Source organism: Colossoma macropomum, unplaced genomic scaffold (genome assembly GCF_904425465.1).
Source record: "Colossoma macropomum unplaced genomic scaffold, Colossoma_macropomum, whole genome shotgun sequence".
Classification (NCBI taxonomy): Eukaryota; Metazoa; Chordata; class Actinopteri; order Characiformes; family Serrasalmidae; genus Colossoma; species Colossoma macropomum.
The window spans coordinates 29,334,444-29,357,297 of NW_023494786.1; the positions used below are offsets into that span (position 1 = coordinate 29,334,444).

The following is a 22,854-nucleotide window of genomic DNA, read 5'->3' on the forward strand; positions in this document are numbered from 1 at the left end:
CGGTCTCAGTACGTCGCAGTTACCTACGATTTATTATTATTATTATTTTAAGTTTTTACATGTTTGCTCAGCAGCTTTCCTGTTTGAGTGTCCGCTCTTTTTCATTTTGCTGCATCTGTTCATCCTTCCTCTGTCAGCTGTTCTTTAGTTTGCATATACTATGAATATGAGCATATTGGTAATATTTATTCATGTCACATTTTTTGTTTCTGTGACTGACACATCTGCAGTTTCAAATGAATTTATATCACTTTGTATATTTAAAAATGATATTGATTTGACATTTATACCATATAAATAATTACAATAATTTGTAATATACATAAGTGCCATTTTCTCCATTTAGAGCTCCATCATTGTACCTTTAGAATTGAAGATCCTCTTCTTATCTGACGTTTATAATAAAAATAAAAATAAAAAATACTTTAGGGGGCATTCGGCCTAAAACTAGCCCTTAAGTGTAATATGCTATATGTTATGTTTTTTAATATTTCTATAGCACAGCACTGTATTCCTCTCAGAATTGACAGTTCATGATTTTGTGTCATTTCTGTGTTTGTGTGAGTGTGTCTGCCCTGCAATGGACTGATGACCTGTCCAGGGTGCATCCTGCCTTCCACCCAATGACTGCTGGAGTGGGCTCCAGCTCCCCCCCGCGTCCCAGAAGGAGAAGCAGCTTAGAAGATGTGTGTGTGTGTGTGTGTTGTTCTTACATTCTCCCTTAAAAATATTATCAATATTATTACATTTTCCCTTAAAACTCCTTAAGAATTACCTCCCAACCTCCCTATATTCTGACAAACTCCTGTTTTTAGGTGTTAACTTCAACCTTTCAGAGGGTAAACTGTTCAGCGTTAGTGATGAATTCTGACAAAGAAACTTCTATTCCAGCCTCAGACCGACGGCCCATATTCATAAAGCAGTGCTCATTAAAGTAGGAGAGCCGATAAAGGATCTGCTCCTGTTAGAAAGGTCATAGTACAAAAAAAGATCTGATCCTAGATCAGAGGGCTATTCCACAGAGCAGGATTTCTCAGTTTAGCCAGACATCTTAAGCCTCAATTTAGGCCTGTCCAGCTGGAGAAGAGCTGAGGAACATTCCTATTGGACATTCCTAAAGTCCTGCACTTTAAGCTTAAATGATCTGGTTCAATGAGAAATCCTGCTGTGTGAAAGACCCCCAGCTCTACCTGCCCCACTGAGGTGAAATGATAGAAGAGTGACCTTAACAACCACCATCTTTGCTTAACCTAGTGCAGCCAGCAGGGGGAGTCATACAACCAAAAAATCCAACCTATAAGTCCCCTTAGCCCTCAGCTGAGGAGGAGGAGGAATCCACCGGTAAGAGCAGAAATGTCTGCCGGCTGCTGTGTGGACGGCTGGTCGGTGTGCGGACAGAGCTGAGTGTGAAGGTAAAGCCTGCATTTATCCCTTTACTGCCCGCTGCTGAACGCTGTAGGAACGTTATTCAGTGCTGGTTACTCTGTACAGTAGATCAGCTGCTGTGTAGCTCCGCTCCGTTTCCTCCTTTGATAATAAGGCTGCAGACGTGGTCATTGTAGCAGCCTCGCATGCCTGAGCAGAGCTCTGAGCTTTGTGCTGTGTATCTTTGGGTCGTCTGTCTGCCTGCCTGTCTGTCTGTCTGTCTCTTCCTGAAACAGCAGCGCTCTTTATCTAACTCATACGGTACTTTCAGCTCAAGCTACAGTCACCAAAGTCCTAACAGACTGGGCTGATTGAGCTTCTCAGTCTGTGAGCCGTTCAGTAGCTCATAGTTTACAAACGGACCTCTTTGGACGAGTTTACATTGAGCGGCACTGAAATCTACAGTATAACGGTATTTAATGATATTTATGATTTCATGAAGTTAATGAACCTGTGCTCCCTCAGCTGCTCTGTGCCAAAAGACTGACATGGCTTGTTTTGATTGCACTGACTTCTGTTGAATGGTGTTGCCTCAGGGCAACAAAACCGTTTTCTTCAGTTTACAAATAAGAATGATCAACGGGTTGATTAAAAAAAAATAGAGGATTTTGAATAAATCAGTAAATGCTGTTTAAAGGCAGATATTTTTAAATCTCTTTCTGGCATGAATGACAGACAGTTTCAGCCAGAACAACAATCTTTTACCATGTTTTAGCCACCCAAACGTGAAAAAATGTGATCTGTTGGAGTGTAAATGTTGAAGTTTCTTTTATTTTAACATCCAATGTCATTTAAATATTTTTTCTTTCAAATATAACATTAAAAGGTCTCATAGAAAGGTTTTTTGTTTGATGACAAATTGCTTAAATACGGATGTTGCCTAGAAGCAACGTGGTGTGACAGCAACGTGGATGCTGCCAGTAGCGTCCTCGCTTATGTAGGCACTTAGGAGAGCCCTGCAGTTATCAGTGGGTTTTCATTTTGTGTTTTTTTTTTGTATTTCTGTTGACTTGTTTGTGCAGCTTTAGTAGCTATAAGGCCATTCCAGGTGTTTTTGTCATGAGCCAGACCAGACTGTGTAGTATGTGCAGTTTGGCCAATATTAACGTAGGTCAGCACAGGTGTTAGGTCACTAAAAGCTTCAGGAGAATAACAGTGGAAAAGCAGAGGGGAAATCAGTAGGTTTTCGTGTTGGATGAGTAATGGAGGCTGCCCCTTCAGATGAGCCAACGAGCTACCAGAGCTGACTAGTATAACGCTGCGTGCTGCTGAGGACTCATCATCATCCACACAAGGTGTTTTCTCCTCAGTGAGTGATGTGCTAATGTTTCTGGACCTGGACAACTCCAGCTAGAGTAGTTGGCTTCCTAGAAACATGTCTTCGATAATGTATTTATGTTAAGGTACTCATGTTTTGTAGTAGGAAAGTATGATATGATACATATTCAGAAATATGACCGAAACTGTCACGTGTACAGTCCTGTTAGAACCCGCATGTCAAACATAAGGCCCGCTGCCCAAGTCAGGCCCGCGACACAGTCCTATTCGGCCTGCAAATTTTTTTTTTTTATTTTATATTCTTATTAGCCCGTTTCACCCTTAGCAAGCAAGAAGGCAGAGTTTATTTATATAGCGCTCTTTACAACAGGTGTTGTCACAAAGCAGCTTTACAGAAAAATCAGCATTACAGAAAAAAAAAATCCAGGTCTGAGTCCGAGTCCCCACCAATGATGACAGTGGCAAGGAAAAACTCCCTAAGAGCAGGAGGAAGAAACCTTGAGAGGAACCAAGACTCAGAAGGGGAACTCATCCTCCTCTGGTCGACACCGGATAGCAAACATTGTAGCTGCACTACAGTCCCCAGCATGCACTGTGTGTTCCCCCAACAACAATCTGTGGACGAGCGGTTACACAAAAAGGGAAGATGCCTGGTGTCTAGTTCAAGCAAATAGGCAGTTTAAAAAACAACCACCTAAAACAGTTTAATTTTGTTTAGAATTATTTTTGTATTCAGTGCCTATTTTGCTGTTACAGTATTGGCATATTTTGAATAAACAATGGCCCATTTCGGTCATGGCAGAATGTTAAGTAAAATGAAATAAAAACACAGTTGGCCCACAGTTTTTTTTAATAGTGGTTGAATTTGACACCCCTGTATTAGAACATAAAATTGCAGAATTGTTTTATGTATGTATATATATAAATGATAACTTTGCAGGAAAAACCCTGCTTTACTTTTACTGTAAGTCAGTGGAACCAGACTTTTTCCAAGTCAGTTTGGGTCGTTTCTTTTTGTCCATCCTTCATGAAATTTACACACAATGTAAAGAGCAACAGGTATTCTCAAATTATGTCAAACTGAAAAATGACAAATGTTTTTCTTCCGACAGCAGCGATATATTGTTATATCATTTGTACCCCTATTAAGAGCTAAATTTGAAAGACTGAAGTGAAATAGCCAAAATGCACAAATACTTTCTGCTCAAATATGTTTTGGTATAAATGTATAAAACATTGGCAAATACTCGAGTACATGGGATTTATGTAGTTGCTATCTGTATTATTGAGTGTTAAGTGTTCACACTTTGGTGTATGAGAATGAAAACACGCAGGACAGTGTTTGAGGTAGAAGAGAAAGAGTTAAAGTGCTGAAACACGAGTGAGAGACTATAGACTAAAGTTAGTGTCTCTGAAAGGAGTGAGTGAACGGCTTGGATTGAAACCATGAACCTGGTGATCACGGTGTCTATATTTAACCATAATAACACCCTACTGGTGTGGGATCGGGATAAATAGCTGGTTGCTTGCTGCTACAGTGTGTGTGTGTATGAGAGAGAGAGGGAGAGAGAAAGAGAGAGAGATTTTTCGTGACAGAGCTTCTGTTTGTCCTCCTACATGTGTTCCTGCTAGGCTGCTGGATTTATGGAGAAAAACAGCACTGTGGAGGTTTCAGTAGAGAGTGTGAATGTGATAGTGTGTGTGTGTGTGAGTGTGTGTGTGTGTGTGTGTGTGTGTGTGTGTGTTGCGCACACGCCTCTCTAATGTTGTAGATCATCCTCTCACTATCCTGCAACTGTCCCAGAAATGTTCTCTATGTATGCAAGTAGGCTGAGGCTGTCATGACTACTCGATTAAACCAGATTATCTGATTATTGGATAGAGCTGGGACTATAATCACATTTGATCTGAATAATCAATAATCAATTTTGATCTTTGATCTAAAAATGCGCCCAAATGATGGGTGTTTTACTGCAGCATAATCCATATGACTAGGACAGTTTCCGTTCATGACAAGGCCTTAAAAGGAAATTCCCCCCCAGCTTCTCATAATTTCTGCATAGATAATTTTCTAAGTTGTAAACAGAGCCATTCAGAGTGGTTTGGTGTGAAATGCTCAGCTCTAGAGAAACTTACAGAGCCAGAGTTCTTCACAGTGGTGGTGATAGGAACCAGACGTCTGAAGAGTGTAATACCTTTAAAATTTCCCTCACATAATGTTATTACACGAGATGGATATGAATGCAGTGCCTGATGACTGAAACAGTTTTGAGAAGGTTTTGGCCCGAAGACTTATTTAAAATAAGACATTCATGGTGGCGATACTCAAAAGAAGGCTTATTTTTTCGGATTTATGACTACTGTACCATCATCAACATTACTTATAAACTCTCAGAAGACGTGTAGGTTCACTGGTGGTTTTGGACAGTAAATAAAATGGATATATTTGTGTTGTAGACATTGTTACCCTTTGTTCCCATACATCTCAACAGTTTAATTCTGCAGAAATGTTGAAAAATCAGCAGAATTCTTCAGAATTCTAAGCCTTTTCACACAAAGTCCAAGTCATGCAAACTCTCCAGCAGCATTACTAGTCCAGAACTAGTCCAGAGTCAAATGGAGCAGTTCAAGGACCAACTGGCAGAAGAAGAGTGACGGTGTAAATGTTCATGCAGGCTTGAATCAGTGTCTTTGAATTGCACTGTTGATGCAACTTCCTGTGTTTTCAGTGTTGACTAAAAATAGCACATTGGACTTGATGTCAAGGTTTCAGTGTGTTAAGTCAGCACAAATCAACTTGGTTTGAAAAGCTCATGACTAAAAATTGGGGGCAGTATTGGGCTGGAGGAACCAGCTTTGTGACCGGAAGGTTGCTGGTTTGATCCCTTGAACAGACAGTACATGACTGAGGTGCCCTTGAGCAAGGCACCTAACCCCCAACTGCTTCCCAGGCACCGTGGATAGGGCTGCCTTCCGCTCAGGGCAAGTGTGCTCACTGCCCCCTAGTGTGTGTGTTCACTAGTGTGCATGTGGTGTTTCACTGCATGTATGGGTTGAAATTTCCCTGTTGTGGGACTTAGGGTCACATAATAGTAATAATAATAATAATAATAATAATAATAATAATAATTAAGCACAAAACGATGTTTTTATCCCCATGTGGTGGTCCATCAGTGTGACATCGACTCACTGCTGTGTATATAAATGAAATAACACTGCAGCAGGACTGGAGTCTCTCATAATGGCCTTATTAAAGGCTTTTTTCCAGTAAAGTTTCTTAATCTTTGAAAAGCTCTGCGTGGCTTGCTGTAGTTTGATTTAATTGTTTGGCTTTTTTTTAACCTCTAATCACATTTCACAGGCAAAATAATCTGTAGAGTACTCTGTTGTTCATGTAATCGATAGTAGCAGCCCAAACGTTGACATGACTGATGCTATGTCCTTCTTTTTTGCCGTCAGGTGGAAGAAAGTGGGCGAGGCATGTATGGCTGATGGAGCGGTGAATGGACCAATCACTTGACAATGCTGGCTCGGAACCGCTTCATCCTGCTGCTGGCGGTGGGGCTGGTGCTAGCTGTGCTAAGCTTCAGCCTCCAGTACTGTAAGTGTCTGTATGCGTTTGCATACGTGTTCAGTCTCAGGTTGTGCTCTGATTCCTGCCTTTCCTCCAAACCCTGTGACTGAGTGTGTCTAGATTGGGGGGAATTCCTTTGGGTTGGTCTGTGTGCATACATGAGTGATTGTATGTGAATTTGTTTGTTATGTATGTCCATTGGGAATAGCACACCTATTAGACTATAGTCAGTGGGCAAACAAAGGCATTTCCCTCGGAGACCTAACGTCTATATATAACAGTAATTGTATTGTGTGCTGCTCTTAGCTGCTCCGTGAGGGTTTAAAGTGGATCACGCCTCAACTACACTGTTTCTGCTGTGTACTGCTGTGGTGTTGCGTGAGTGCATTGAGTGTAGACACAAGAGTGGCCCTGATCTGCTGTGAGAAGTGCTTTTTATTGAACACACCAGCACTAAGGCATATGCAGAACTCTGAAACCACAGGTTAGGTCACCACACTTCGCCCTGATGGTGACCAAATCACACAAATACCCACACAGTAACCCCACTGCCCGACACGGAACAACACAATGAACACATATACACAACTAAAGCTAACAACAACCAACACTAAACAACACAAGTTTCTTTGTCAGAGGGCACATGCATACCATGAGCCTTTGCATGTGGCCGTCTGCATAGCCAGCTGGTCCGGCAGTTCACTACTTGGCTCTGGTTTCTTGTGGTTACACAAGGTTCCTTGTGTTATTCTGTGTTGGGGAGTGGGTTAATATAGGTTAGTATATACTTACATATCGCTGTTATGGGAAGAAAACCTCGTATCTCCACAATGGTAACTTTACAGGAGAAGGAGAATCATACTCTACTTTTAATGCAAGTCAGTGGAACCAGACCAGTAATTTTGGGCCGTTTCTTTTGGTCCATTCATCATGAAATTTCCACACAATGTAAAGGGCAGCAGGCATTTTCAAATTATGTAAAAAACTGAAAAACAACAAAAATGGAATTACGAGGTTTTCTTCTGACAGCAGCGATATATATTTACGTATATATGTGTATTTAATTATATATGTCTATCACTGCTGTTGGAATAAAACCTCGTATCTCCAAAATGGTAACTTTACAGGAGAAGCAAAAAAATTGCTCTACTTTTAATGTAAGTCAGTGGAACCAGACTTTTTTCTAAGTAATTTTGGGCCGTTTCTTTTCGTCCTTTCATCATATAATTTACACCCAACGTGAAGAGCAACAGATATTTTCCAATTATGTCAAAAACTGGAAAATGACCAGATGGAGATCCAAGGTTTTGCTCCGACAGCAGCGATGTGTGTATGTGTGTGTGTGTGTATATGTGCTGCCACCCACTTTCACTGTGTTGTGCATACTGCAAAACTATTATCATATCGTTTACAGTGTTTGCACTGCACATTATATTTTATGGTTGTTTTTAATATTTTTTTAACGTATATCTTCTTCTATATATGCATCTGTATAATAGCATACGGCACTGCTTTTGCTCTTTACTGTACTTTGTGCTGTGGTAATAGATGACTCATACATACATACATACAAGTAAAAAATCTAAAACATATTTTGACTGAAAATACCTAAACATTGATTTATATCCTCCTGTAAGTGGCTGACATTGGATTCGTCCTTCAGCTGTTTCATTCTGAAACGTGTCCTGGCCTGTGCAGGCTCTGTACACACAGACTTTTCAGAGAGTTTATGATTCTGTGTGCTGTTAGCTGTATAAACCTACCTCCTCCCACATACAGCCCATATCCCACAGCAGCCAACTGTGAACTGTGTAGAGATTTTCAGATTTCACCACAATTTGGTTTAGTATTATTTATAAAATAAACATTTAAGGACATAAATATGACTGGAAGAACTCAATAGAAGTCAATAAAAGCAATACACCAAGCTTTTATGTTTGTTTTTATGTTTGTAAATAGCCTGAGAATTTCATTTTGGCCAAAAAAAGGAGCTCATACTTCAGATTCATAGATTCCAAAATTGATACGGTTGAATTATGACCTTCAGAAGGCCACTGTGTTGCTTTACTGGTGTAGCAGTTGTGGCTGTATACTATGATGTTGTGGTCCTCGAGTTTGGTCTTGAGATCGTAATTGAGGAGTCTCAGTCTCGTCTCGGTCTCGACTCATTTGGACTCGGCCTTGTCTCGTTCTCGGGGTGAGGTGGATTTGGAAGTTATTGGCAAGACCAGCTGAGTGTGATGCCTCTGACTGAGGACACTGGACACTGAATATCAGCAAAATCAGAATAAACAGAATAGAAAAGTCCTTTCTCTGCATCAGGGTTTCCAAACTTTTGCAGCTTGTATCCCATAGAAACAACCTCAAAAGCTTTCGCTGATTGAACTGATCAGACCATCTTTTTCCGACTCTCCTAATGAGAGAGCTGATTTGGCAGCTACCGAGTGCCGGATGTCAGGCTGAAGAGAGGAAAGCTGAAAACGGAGTTCAGACAGTTGGACAGGTTTAGATATCTATTCATTATATTTAGCCTATAAATGAACGTGTGAACTGTTGGGTTTGAAAAACCCAATTTGAAAAGATCCTTGAACAAACAGCACAGAGCTGCAGTTACTCATCTTCAGTCGTCACTCATGTGAAGCCCAGAGCTACGTGTTCTCTGCTGCGTGTTCTTCGTTTTTGCTTATAATCGCGTTGAAAATATGACTAACGAACACTTTGCTACAACAATCAATGAGCTTAATATAAATATAGTGTTTTATTTTTGCATATTTAAAAATACGGTTGGGTTAAGTGTCTGTATTGTACCAAATGTGCGTTTATAAACTGCAGTACCACCGCGGACCACTGGCACACCTGTTGTACACCACTGCTGTATGTGTTTAAATAAAACCTGTTTGTTCAGGATCCAATTGATCCTATCAGGATGGTTTAACAGAGTATTACTTGTTTGTTGTATTTGGTTGTTGATTCTAATGTTCAGACATCGTCTGAAGGCAGGTAAATGTTATTAATGTTATGAATGTTATTGTTACTTTGTATTCGTTTTATAATAAAAATGGATGTAGTTTAGTTTTCTGCTCATTTCACTTCAGAGAGGAGGAGAGAACAACCTTACCACTAGTTCCAGTTACAGTGCAAGGTTTGATTAAGACAATAATAGTGTGCGTGTGTGTATGCGTGTGTGTGTGTATGCGTGTGTGTATGCGTGTGTGTATGCGTGTGTGTATGCGTGTGTGTGTGTGTGTGTGTGTGTGTGCGTGTGTCTGAAAAAAAAATCTTAATCTGGTTTTGGTCTTGGCTCTGGTCTGGAGTTGGATCTAGCAGTCTTGACTGTGACACTGTTGTACTGTCTGTATTTAGAATAGAGAAGTTTAGTGGACATGAAGGTCAGACAGTTCTGTAACTCAGGCTGCTGCTGTTCTCATTAATGTTGATGTTGTTAAGGCAATCTGATGGGCAGCAGTGTAGTGTGTGTGTGTGTGTGTGTGTGGGTGGGTGTGTACACGTGCTAGCTGGTGAACTTGGTGACCCATGAATTCTCTCTCTCTCTCTCTCTCTCCTCTCTCTCTCTCTCTCTCTCTCTCTCTCTCTCTCTGTCTCTCCTCTCTCTGTCTCTGTCTGTCTGATATCCTCTGCTGGTGCAGTATGAGGGCAATAAAAGATTAATAAAATATTGAAATATATTAAAACGCAACATCATTTAGCTACTTAGCCTGTGTGCTCTTAAAGGGCTAATATCCAGCAGTTTTCTTCCATTTGATTCCCCCCACCAAAAACAGTCATAATTATTTTCTACAGGATCATTTATCCAGCCTCTTTGTATCTCCTTTCAAATCCCATTTTTATTACTGCACCTGTAATGCTGAGATATATATGTATGTATACACCGGTCAGACATAACATTTTGACCACCTCCTTGTTTCTACGCTCATTGTCCATTTAATCAGCTCCACTTACTATATAGGTGCACTTTGTAGTTCTACAGTTACAGACTGTAGTCCATCTGTTTCTCTGCATACTTTGTTAGCCCCCTTTTACCCTGTTCTTCAGTGGTCAGGACCCCCATGGACAGAGCAGGTACTATTTGGGTGGTGGATCATTCTCAGCACTGCAGTAACACTGCTGGACTGAGAATAGTTCACCAACCAAAAATGTCCAGCCAACAGTGTCCTGTGGGCAGAATCCTGCGACCACTGATGAAGGACTGGAGGATGACCAACACAAACTGTGCAGCAGCAGATGAGCTATCGTCTCTGACTTTACATCTACAAGGTGGACTGACAAGGTAGGAGTGTCTAATAGAGTGGACAGTGAGTGGACACAGTGTTTAAAAACTCCAGCAGCACTGCTGTGTCTGATCCACTCAGACCAGCGCCACACACACTAACACACCACCACCACCGCGTCAGTGTTACTGCATTGCTGAGAATGATCCACCACCCAAATAGTACCTGCTCTGTGAGGGTCCATGGGGGTCCTGACCACGGAAGAACAGGGTAACAAAGTATGCAGAGAAACAGATGGTCAGTCTGTAACTGTAGAACTACAAAGTGCACCTATACAGTAAGTGGAGCTGATAAAATGGACAATGAGCGTAGAAACAAGGAGGTGGTCATAATGTTATTCCTGATCGGTGTATATATGTATGTAAATGAGTTCTGTTCTGATTGGCTACCCTGTATTGTGCCTCCTTCAAGAAGCATTCCGGACTGAAACACTCCTTATAACATCAGTGTGAGGGGGGTGGGGCTAAACTGCTGTAGGTTAAATAGATAAATATATGTAAATGTGTTGGTTCTTCATGACATCACAAAAACGGTGAACTCAAAATGGGCTTGATTTCCACATGTGGACTGTAAGGACTGAGGAGTGAATGGCAGCACTGCGAAATTTTGACAGTGTTTACATACAACATCAAACTCCTCCAGAAAAACAGGGGACATTCAGTTTTGCATGATATGGGTCTTTAAACGTAAAGGTTCCCTCATGGTTCTTGGCTTCGACATTTCACAGAAAAACATTTAATTAGTACATAACCATCACGTTGTGTAGATGTTCTTTAAACTTTTAAAAGTTTTTTTTTTTTACACTCACATCTCATTTAGAAACACATTAAAACATAACAAAAGTAGTTCTTTACTTTCCATTCTTAGGTTCTTTATGGAATCTGTAGTGGTTCTCCTGAGGCATTGTTCCAAAGATCCCTTTTTTTGGCACCTTCATCTCTTGTGTGCATCATAGGTGCATATTAAAGCAATAAGCCAGGAGAGGCCGTGCATTACAGTGATGTTATCATGGTGAAGGGTGCTCTTAGGCAGACGGAGTAAAACCCCCATCCCTGTGATAAAACTGCAGTAACGCAAGGCCTCAAGTGGCTTACTGCTTTTCTACAACAGTGGCCAACATAAAATATATAAAATACGCAATTTTTCAGAAAATAATTGTAAGTTATTATTAATAATAATGGAAATAAACAAGTATTCCTCCAAGAAATGTAGTTCCTTTAGCGTGTGGTATTGTTGTCATGGACAGCTGAATAAGGGGAAGAATGTTTGGTTGGACATCACTGTATATTGTTGACATTTCATTAACTTTTTGTCGTATGACAACGAACATATGACAACCAGTGGTGGACAAAGTACACAGATCATGTACTTGAGTTAAAGTAGAGATACCCAAGGTAAATATTACTCCAGTAAAAGTAGAAGTTCCTCCCTTTAGACCTCCACTTGAGTAAAGGTACAAAAGTATTTGCCTTCAAATGTACTTAAGTATCAAAAGTGAAAGTATTAAAAGATTAATTATGGCTTTAATGTCCTGTTATCATTTTTATAACAAGACTCGCTTCATTAACTCATTTTAGGTGAGAATACTCTAGTTTCACTCTATAACAACAATATTTAATAGAATGTCATTAATTAGTGACGCTGATGTCCATTAATATTATCATAAGCACAAAACACTGAAGGCAAACAGTTTCCATTAGGTAGAACTGAGTGGCTCTGAAATCACTTTTTGCAAACAAGCAAAGTTTCAGTTTAAGATTTATTTGCAACTTAGTTACAAGTTTCAGTTTAATAAAAACTGTAAACTCAGGTTCACAAATGAGTTTTCTTTACTAAACTGCATCTGTAGGTCTCTGTTCATAAACATAAACTAGCAAAAACAAATTTACTATAAAATGAAATGTGTTTGTATAAATTCAGAATAAAGACACGTCAGTCACAACTGCATATGTGTACATATTTCTATATTGTGGTCTGTTTACACAAAGTTAGGTTAGTTCATCATTTATGTTGAATAGACTCTCCCAAACTTTTACGCTGCTGCACTGATGTTGAACCGTGTGCTGCACTGGGTCGGTATGACCAACAGGTCAAAACAAGCTCAAAACAAATGCTGTGCCCTGATTGGTGTTCTTGCTTTGCGCTTCTTTCGTTTTGATGTTTCATTTTTATTCACACGTAAGACAAAAGGAACGACAGATTTCTCATAATGTAGTGGAGTAAAAAGTGAGATATTTGACTTTGAAATGTAGTGGAGTGAAAGTAAAAAGTCGCCCAAAATGGAAATACTTCAGTAAAGTACAGATACACGAAAAAACTACTTAAAGTACAGTAATGAATACATTTACTTTGATACTGTCCACCACTGATGATAACACAGCACTGAAAAATGCAAAAATCTTCGATATATAAGTCTCTTCCTCTCTCTCTCTCTTTCTGTGTCTCTTTCTTTCTTTCTCTCTTCATATGTCTGTCTCTCTCTCTCTCATCTCTTCTTAATTTCCCTTTCTCTCTTTCTCTCTCTGTCTCTCTCTCTCTTTGTATCTTTCTTTCTCTCTCTCTGTTTCTGTCTGTCTCTGTTCTTTCTTTCTTTCTTTATTTCTTTCTAGCTCTCTGTCTCTCAGTGTATTTTTCTTACCCCCTAGTGAGGTCATTATTTATTTATTTATCCTTTACTAACAGGGCTTGAAAGCAAGCTGAATGTAGGACAGAACCCCATCTAAAAATCTGTCTCTCTCTCTGTATGTCTCTTTCTTTCTTTCTTTCTTTCTTTCTTCCTCTCTCTCTCTCTCTCTCTCTCTCTCTCTCTCTCTCTCTCTCTCTCTCTGTGTTTTTCTTACCTCCTAGTGAGGTCATTATTTATTCATCCTTTACTAACAGGAGTTGAAAGCAAGCTGAATGTAGGACAGAGCGCCATCTTAAATTCTCTCTCTCTCTCTCTCTCTCTCTCTCTCTCTCTCTCTCTCTCTCTCTCTCCCCTCCCAGCCTTGTGAGAAAGCTGAGATGAGAGAAAGAAAGACGGGCTGTAAGTTCATCTGTGTCCTCAGGTTCAGTAATGAGGGGCTCGATTGTCCCGTCTTCAGTCCTGAGGATGTTTCCTGCTTGTCGGTCCTGAGCTGCTGTGGCACTGAGCCGTATATCGGTGAGAGGAAGTCGTTAGCTTTAGGCTCGGAAAGAGAAAGTGGCTGTGGAAGATAACACAGGCACAGTGTAAGTGGGCAGCAGTGTTTATAGTAGCACTATGCAATGTGAGGATACACTATATGGACAACAGGAGCTTTTATGCATCCCATTCTAAATCCATAGGCATTAATGCGGTGTTGGTCCATAGCTTCCACTCTCCTGGGATGCTGTCTACAGTATTTTGGAGTGTCTGTGGGAGTTTTTGCCCATTCATCCAAAAGAGCATTTGTGAGGTCAGACACTGATGTTGGACGAGAGGGTCTGGCTCACAATCTCTGTTCTAGTTCATCCCAAAGGTGTTTGATGGGGTTGAGGTCAGGGCTCTGTGAGGGCCAGTCAAGTTCTTCCACACCAGACTCACCCAGTCAGGCCTTTCTGGACCTTGCTTTGTGCACTGGGGCTCAGTCATGCTGGAACAGAAAAGGTTCTTCCCCAAACTGTTCCCACAAAGTTGGAGGCATAGAATTGTCCGAAATGTCTTGGTGCTGAAGCATTAAGATTTCCCTTCACTGGAACTAAGGGTTCTAGATCACCCCCTGAAAAATATCCCAATATCATCATCCCTCCTCCACCAAACTTTACAGTTGGCACAGTGCAGTGAGTTAGGTTCTCCTGCCATTTGCCAAACCCAGACTCATCCATCAGACTGACAGATAGAGAATACGTTTCCACTGCTCCAGAGTCCAGTGGTGGCGCTTTACACCCCTCCATCCAATGCTTGACGTTGTTCTTGGTGATGTAAGGCTTGCATGCAGCTGCTTGACCGTGGAAACTCATGCCATGAAGCTCCCGGCACACAGTTTTAGTGCTGATTTTGATGCCAGAGGAGGTTTGAAATCTGCAGTTACTGAGTCAGTAGAGTGTTTGGTGACTTTTATGCTCTATGCTTCTCAGCACTCGGCGACCTGCTCTGTAACATGATCTGACACTTCATGGCTGAGTTGCTGTGGTTCCTGAACGCTTCCCCTTTTCCAGACCACTCACAGTTGATTGTGGAATATCTAGGAGGGAAGAAATTTCGCAAACTGACTTGTTGCAATGGTGGCATCCTATTACAGTACCATGCTCAAATTCAGCGACTAAGAGGTGTGTCCCAATACTTTTGTCCCTATAGTGTATGTTATCGTTACTGTGGTAAATCGTTTCATGATAAACAGTTCTGAGTATATCTTGGGCATCATGAGGACTTCTGGAGCTCTGACCAACTGCTTATTTCATTAAAAAGGATTAGAAAAGTGGTCTGTGGTTTTGTGTTAATGTCAGGAAATCAGGAATTTGAATCCTAATGTTGAAGCGAGCAGTGATTGGCCTTTAGATATAGTGGTGGACGCTACGTGACATTTAAAAAAAACAACAATCATGGTTTTAACTTCTTTCAGATGTGGCACTATTGTGATGCATGTGTTATGAAAATATATTCAAGTATCAGTGTATTTTTACTGTATCACCCACCCTTAGTTTATAGTCTGGATTTTTACAGTGCTTCTCCTACCATTACTAGGCTGGGCCTAATTACATCATTCACACACAGGCATAGTTAGTGGTGTTCCTTAAAAAAAATTCCCGTTGATGTGAAAATGCTGCGCTGGGAGTTTTGGCTGCTGGGCGATGAAAAGTAAAGTGGCTTCAGCTCATTTGTATACTTCAGAATGCGCATCTTCCCTCAAACTCCACACAGAGGCGTGTATTTTTCCAGCCACAGAATGAGTGTCTACAAAGTAAAAGGTCTGAAACCGTGAAACACACCCTAGTTAAGAACACGGCTTTGTTTAACAACCAGCGAGGCAAATTTCTAGCAGGCTAACAGACTCCTTCTTTAATACACAAAGCCTTGAACTTGAAGTATTTAAATGTTTCACTGTAAAACTGCAACATGCAAAGTAAACCATGGTCCTTGAAAGTCTATTACAAGCTTCAAATGTGCATGTTTGGATATTATGTAGCATTAAATCATCTGTAGGAAAGTGAATGTACTCTGTTGTGAGCTTATATTGGGTAATTTACACAGCATGGTTGAAATAAAAATGTAGAAATACATAAACATCCATTTATCATTTCCGTGATGCCGTAATGCATTACTTTGCTTATTCCGTGTTTGTGGAAAGTAATTTGAAAGTAATGCGTTTCTCCACAACATCGCCTGAGATCGTCGACTGCATTAAGAACAGCCTATAATGTTAAATCCTACGAAGCTTTCTATTTCCCAGCTTAGTGTTTAAATTTTCCCGTTCCACCTTAAATGGTGCAGCAGTTACATTCTTGAGCCGTTATAATAACTGCTGCACCTTTTAAGGTCCCTTAACTTGACACTTGCATGTTATTCCATAGAATATAGCATCATCAAAGCATGGCTATTTGGATGAACAAAGGCTGCTTATAAAGTAAAGGATTTAACGATGAAGGTTATCATGATTTTCATGACTGTCATGTGTTCATGATTACATGACAACAAACAGGGTTTCACGAGAAGTTAAGGAACGCCAGCACCAGCATTTAACTGTTTTAGCCTGTTTAGCATTCATTTATGCTAACTTAAAGGGAACAGGGAAGACCTGTATTTGTTTGGCTGTTCAAAATTCAAAATAGCTTCAGCTAGAGCTGGGCGATATGGCCAAAAATGTTATAACGATACACAAAATTCATATCGTTCGATATCGATACATACCGCGATAAATGTCAAATCATTATTTCTTTCAAGTTTGAAGGCTGATTTTTGCTCCTGGGTGGTTAACTGCTGTTTTAAACTATCCTTTATGGTCGGATCATGACAAACACTCACCAAACAGTGGAACATTTCACAGATCTGTCATAGGAGAGTGGGAGAAAGTGTCTGGTGAGCTGTTTTTACCAGCTGGAAAAGCATGGCTATTTTGTAATAGTCATAATTTAAGAAAGAAAACAGATTATTTTTAGCTGGTGCCGAGCGCTCGGCTACCCCGTTACAAAGGACATCAGTGTTTAGACACCAGCTAGCGACGACTGGATTTCTCTGTACTATCGTAGTAGTTTAAGTGGTGAACTGCAAAATATCAACACCAGACAAACAGAGTCCGACTTTTAGGTACGTTTAAACTGAAACCGGTGCTTTTGTGTCATGTTTGATCCACAGTATCATCAGTTCTCCGTGTTGTGCAGTGACGGAGCTGCTTCAAGTTAGCCAGCTGCTAAAAATAGCTAGCCTGGAAAGATAGGTTAGCGCTCTCCCGCTCTCCAATGCCTCACAGCTTCCTCAGTTTACTTTCGTTTAAATCAGGGCTGTAATTTACATGAACCCACTTCTTCTTTCACTTTCGTTGCTTGGGAATGTACTAATACTAAATATGACTGAGCGCTGTAACAGCGCTGTAGTTGTGAGGACTGTGATTTGTGATTTATCACTGCTAAAGTTGTTAGGATGTACAGAAAGAGGTGAGTTCACTGTAGGACAGTATAGTTACACCACTGACCTCGTCACTCACACTCGGTCACAGGAGAGCAGATCGCCGGTCGCTCCACTCAAACAGGAAATGTATAACTCCGCGTTTCAGCCGTTGCTAAAGACTCATCTTACTCGTGGCCCCCTCCCTCTCTAATCATGAAGAAAAAATCGGAAGTGCGCCCTCTACTGGCGACAGCAGAGTAGTGTCGCTTTCCTTGCAGTAGAAAACGCCACCAAGGCTTTCGCTGAACGTGGGAGTGTGAGAGTGCTGTATGATATCGAACATTTATCGAACATGTCATATCGCTCTATCGAGGAAAAGTTATATCGCGATAATTATCGTTATCGTTTTATCGCCCAGCCCTAGCTTCAGCTAACTTTTGCCAAAGTCAAGTGTCAGTAAATCTGTGTCCTTAATAAACTCCCAGGACCCACTGGCATGTCCAGGCTACCCTTTCCCACTTCTGTAATGTAAGAATAACTCAATCAGATGACGTTTGTTTTTCTGTGTAATTACTGAAGAAATCATATGATGTAAAAGCCTGGGACCCTAATAGATTAAGTAGAACTGTTGATATTGAACGAATTGCTCTTTTGTTTGGGCTGCGAAGCAAATGTAATAGAACCCTACAGTTGCATGCATAAGTCTGAACACACCTGGTTAAATGTAGTTTTGTTGATTTTTCTACAGAGAACACACTTTTTAATAGCTAATGCACTGTTACTGTTTATGTGCTGAATTTAACATGTTGGAAAAAATAATAACACATAAAATGGCCTGTGCAAAATTATAGCACATTTTATATGTGTATATATATTTTTTTCCAATATTTTAAACTCAATGATAAATTGAATATATAGCAAATAAATAGAAATTGTGCACTATAATTGCAGTGTGTTCTCTGTCGAGGACACATTAATGTAGAAAATCAGCAAAAAATGTAATTTGACCAGCCTGTTTGAACTTTGTGCATGACTGTGTGTCACTCACAAAGATTTTAGGTGTCAGACTTTTATTGCAACATTAACCTTGTAGCTCCACTGGAAATCTAAAGACACCAAATGTGTTTTGGCAAGTCGACTCTGTTTGGGATAAGGGGAACATTGTGTAGTTAAAATTCTGAACCTTTCCTTTAAACATCCCTCACTCACCACCTGATATTGCTGTTATAGGTTAAATGCTAGGCTAGCAACCTCCAGCTATTTAAGCCCCTGTTAGGAGTTTTGGGTCATCACAAACTCAAGTAATGGCCATCCTGTGGCAGAGCTCATTTCGCAGTGATCACTTTTAAATGGTGCTATAACAGTGCTCTACTGTTGTGCTGGGCCAAACCTCAACTCTCAAATACGCTGGTGTACAAAACACAAGCAACAGTGTCCACTTACACTGACGACACACTGCTGACCTCTGTCTCTACTTCAGCTGGCAAGAGGAAGCGTCTTAATTGTAGGCAATATAACGTCGCTGTCCAAAGAAAAACAAGTATCTCCAGAACAGTAGCTTCACAGGAGAAGGCAAAAACAATCTGACCTTTCAATGTAAGTTAATGGAAAGAGATTTTATTCCAGGCAGTTTTGGAGCAGTTCAGTTGGTCCAATCATCATTAAAGTTTCACACAATGTAAAGAACAGCTGCTGAGCTCAAAAAGTGATGCAGAAAAGTGAAAATCACAAAAAATGGAGGTACATGTTTTTCATTGGACTGTGACTATATCTAATATTTCTCATCATGAGATTGTTGTTAGAATATTATAAACTTAGTCAAACTATTTCTAGACATTTTTACTTGTGTGGAATGAACTTATTGCACTGACAGAATTTTATTACCATAATATTATTTCTAGAAACATGTGACATGATTAGATTTTATATACAACATTATATTGCAACATTTTCACATTATTAAACAAAGTTATTTACTGATAAATAACATACTGTAATTATCTACTTATAATAATTTCTTGAAAGGTTGTCCACCTCAAAATGTGATCACTTGTCAAATTCTGGATATTAATTTTATTGTAACATTTAATCTTCCTCCAGATGAAAAGTTGTAAAGTAGTAGCATCATAATACAATAATCGTATACATGTATCTTCAACCGTTTTTTTATATTATACAGCAATTCCAAACTTTTGAACTGCAGTGTTATTGAGTATGTCTACACTGTAGAACAGGGGTGTCGAACTCAACCACTAAAAGGGCCATAAAAAAATATCAACAATTCCAGGGGCCAGAGAGCGACTATGTTTTATTTGAATTTTAATTTTGCTATAAACTGAACTGACCAATGTTTATTCAAAAAACTTCAGTAGTAAAATATAGGCACTTGTTGTTGACCTTGAAATATTAAATGAATACTTGAAATATTCAAAATTTAAATGCTCCCGGGTGCTCAGTCTTTTAAACCTACCTATTTACTTAAACTGGACACCTGGCATCCCTTCTTTGCTGCAAGTTCATTAATACATGGGCTCAATTTTGAGCTGCTGAGCTGACATTAAATGTTTATATTGGCTGAAATGCAGCTGAAATGCAGCTAGTGTGTTTGGTGATATGACTGGTGTGAAATTGTGTAGAACTGTGATGAATTGAGGTATAACCTCTGTCCCATAGAATGTTGTTGGGGGAGAGTCAGTGTGCACGTTACGTTGCAGTGCATGCTGGGCACTGTAGTGCAGCGCAGTGTAAAACGAGCTAATATTAATAGAAAATTACAATACTTTTGTGGATAAAATTGGGGCCTTGTGTTTGACACGTGGGCTGTAGAAGATCATTTCAGCCATTAAGTACAACTTATTATTTTTTCTACATTAAGAAAAAAGTGGAAAATATATTTAACAGAAAATTATATAAAAACCTCAACAACTAAATATGTCTATTTCAGTATTTAATGTATCCAATCTTTACCTTCATGTGTTATTTTAGCTTCCATCTGCAGGGTTATTTTTCCACATCTTTGAATTTCAGTCTTACAGTCTAATATTTTTAGGAGAAATATCCCCAGATAAATAAACAACATACTTAACATCCTTAGTGCATATTTTAACTGGGAATGTAATCAGTGGAGGGTGGTCTCTGGCTTTTGCGCAGGACTGTAGGTCATCTTAAAATCCAGGCTTGGACCCCGATTTTCTGTAAAGTTTGCTTTCTTACAGTGCCTGTTGTACAAAGTGTTAGATAAATAAACTTTGACTTAACTCATCTTAAAAAAACCCTAAACTTCAAATAATAAGCCAACAAAATGTAAATTTACTGTTTGTTTTGTTCACTTAATGTTTGATGTTTGATTAATTAAAAAGTTTAAGGTTGTTGCAGCGTAAAGTTTCAGCAGTCACCCACGTCAGACTATTGTTGAACAAATTACTTTATCTGTAAGTCTTACGTATCACTTACATCTATCAAGTATTCTGTCTCAAGTTTTCAAAGAAGACTTCAGTCGCTGGGTTCAGTTGGAGAAAAAAGGCTTCCGTTTTTATTACAGGCTAAGAGCATTCAGCCTGGGCTTTAGGCTCTGGACCCAAATGTGAATACGATGTACAGAGTTCCATGTTTCTGTACACTTTTCAGAGATGAGGTTTTCCTCTCTCTTTCTTTTAATGTGCCATAACCTGTTTTGCCCATCTGTTATGCTCGTGGGTATATTTTGGTTTGTCCATCTGAATTTACAAATCGTAAGGCAAATTCTTCAGTAACTGCATGAAATAAATGTACATTTTTTATTTTATTTATATATATTTTTTTTTGTAAAAGTTCCCCTTACATTAACAGAACTTGTGTTTTATGATCACACATATTGCTATATGCTTATGATTTACTGCTGAAAACCAAAAATCTTAGACGCTCTTTTGTATTTTTTTATAAAAATAATGTTTACAGAGCAGATCACTGAAGAGACGCCATCTGTTTATAGTTTACGGCCCAGATTTGTGGAAAAATGGGTCGACTTTCAGGAGACAAAAAAAAATTGTGAGTTCAGCTTCTTTTATTATAAGGGTTTAAATTTCCATCACCCATCTATTTGACTGGAAAGAAGACACTTACAGCTCTCATACGACCCCCACCTTTTGAATGTAGCTTATGAAATATGAAAATTATGAAAAATATGACGAAGTGCGTTTTGGAACCACCGGTGGTCTCAAGGAGTTGAAGAGGTTAAATTCACTTTTTGGACCCATTAAAAAGGCCGAGCTGCCCTGTCTCTGGTACACAGCACCTCCCTTGGTGCTTACCAAACACCTGTTTATACACTGGCCTCCTTGAGGCTTAAGGTTGAAAGGGTTCACTTGAACTGCTTAGAAAAGTTCTGGTATTTTCCAACAAACAGACAAAGTCTGAGCGGCTTTACTGTCTTATGTATGCTTTCCAGTGTCCTGTGTATATACCTTTTATTAATGATGCTCTCCTTAATCATCACATTTGATTATTATGTTATAAATTTTCGTTTTATTCTGTCAAGATGATGTGCTTTTCTAAGTTAAGCATCTTAGAAGGTCCTAAAGGGAGAAGTGATATATACTGTTAACACTCGTTCACTTCTTGCCAAGCTGTTTTTACAGTGCTGTCTGCATCTCTCTTCCACCTTCACTCTTGTTCTTTCTTTCTTCATATGTGTTTTGTATCCTCTCGGGCTCTATGGTGAGGCCACAAAGCGCTCTTTGTCTGTTAGGCCTCTGCGCTGAGGTGACCCGTCATTGGCTCCTGTCTCTCGCCCTTGAGACCGGATTGGCCGGTGTGGTGTGTGTATCTAGGTGGGAACAAGTGAGAAAGGAGCTGATTCTGAATAAGCTCCAGTATGAAGTGGGGACGCACACATTTACACGGACACAGTCACATTCATGCTCACCCACACATGCAGACAGAAGCGTGTTTCCAGGATGCCGGCCTGCTTCCCAATGCAGTTTTCTCTGTTCCTCCTCTTCGCGGGTGAGTTCAGACTGAGCCTTAGCAGTTTTGTCTGTGTGGATTTGACATCTGTACGAGGTGCTGTTTGCTGGTGTGGTTTGTTTTGTGGTTGGCTCTTCAGGTTGTTTCAGTCTGGCTTTATTTATTTTTTGTTTATTTGACAGATGCATGCAGATCATTACATGAACAAATCTATAGGCCGCATATTATATATATACACATACAATTGTCCATTTTATCAGCTCCACTTACTATATAGGTGCACTTTGTAGTTCTACAGTTACAGACTGTAGTCCATCTGTTTCTCTGCATACTTTGTTAGCCCCCTTTTACCCTGTTCTTCAGTGGTCAGGACCCCCATGGACCCTCACAGAGCAGGTACTATTTGGGTGGTGGATCATTCTCAGCACTGCAGTAACACTGATGTGCTGCTGGAGTTTTTAAACTGTGTCCACTCACTGTCCACTCTATTACCTTGTTGGTCCACCTTGTAGATGTAAAGTCAGAGACGATAGCTCATCTGCTGCTGTGCAGTTTGTGTTGGTCATCCTCTAGTCCTTCATCAGTGGTCACAGGACACTGTTGGCTGATATGTTTTCCCAGTTGTATTATTGTGTGTTTCAGTGTGTTAAAGTCATTAAAAGTAATATTTTTGTTACTAAATACGTTAAATAAGTTAAAAAATAACTTATGTCAGTTATTTTTTAAGTAACTGTTACTCATACAGTGTAGATTTAAAGGCCCGTGTTGTGGATCACTGAAGTTTGATGTAGTATTTAATC

The 22,854-nt window shown here is 39.8% G+C and overlaps 1 protein-coding gene across 2 annotated transcripts in view; it reads left to right on the forward strand.

Moving 5' to 3' along the window:
- The first annotated feature begins 1,312 nt into the window (after positions 1–1,312).
- pxylp1 (2-phosphoxylose phosphatase 1) overlaps positions 1,313–22,854 on the forward strand; it is a 46,544-nt gene continuing 25,002 nt past the window's right edge. Inside the window, exons 1-2 of one of the 2 annotated variants that reach the window (XM_036565273.1) lie at positions 1,313–1,412; positions 6,163–6,304. In XM_036565273.1, coding sequence (XP_036421166.1) covers positions 6,226–6,304 — 79 coding nt within the window. In that variant the 5' untranslated portion in view covers positions 1,313–1,412; positions 6,163–6,225. Of the gene's footprint in view, positions 1,413–6,162; positions 6,305–21,744; positions 22,094–22,854 lie in introns of those variants that run through there. The other variant, XM_036565272.1, reaches the window with a different exon arrangement.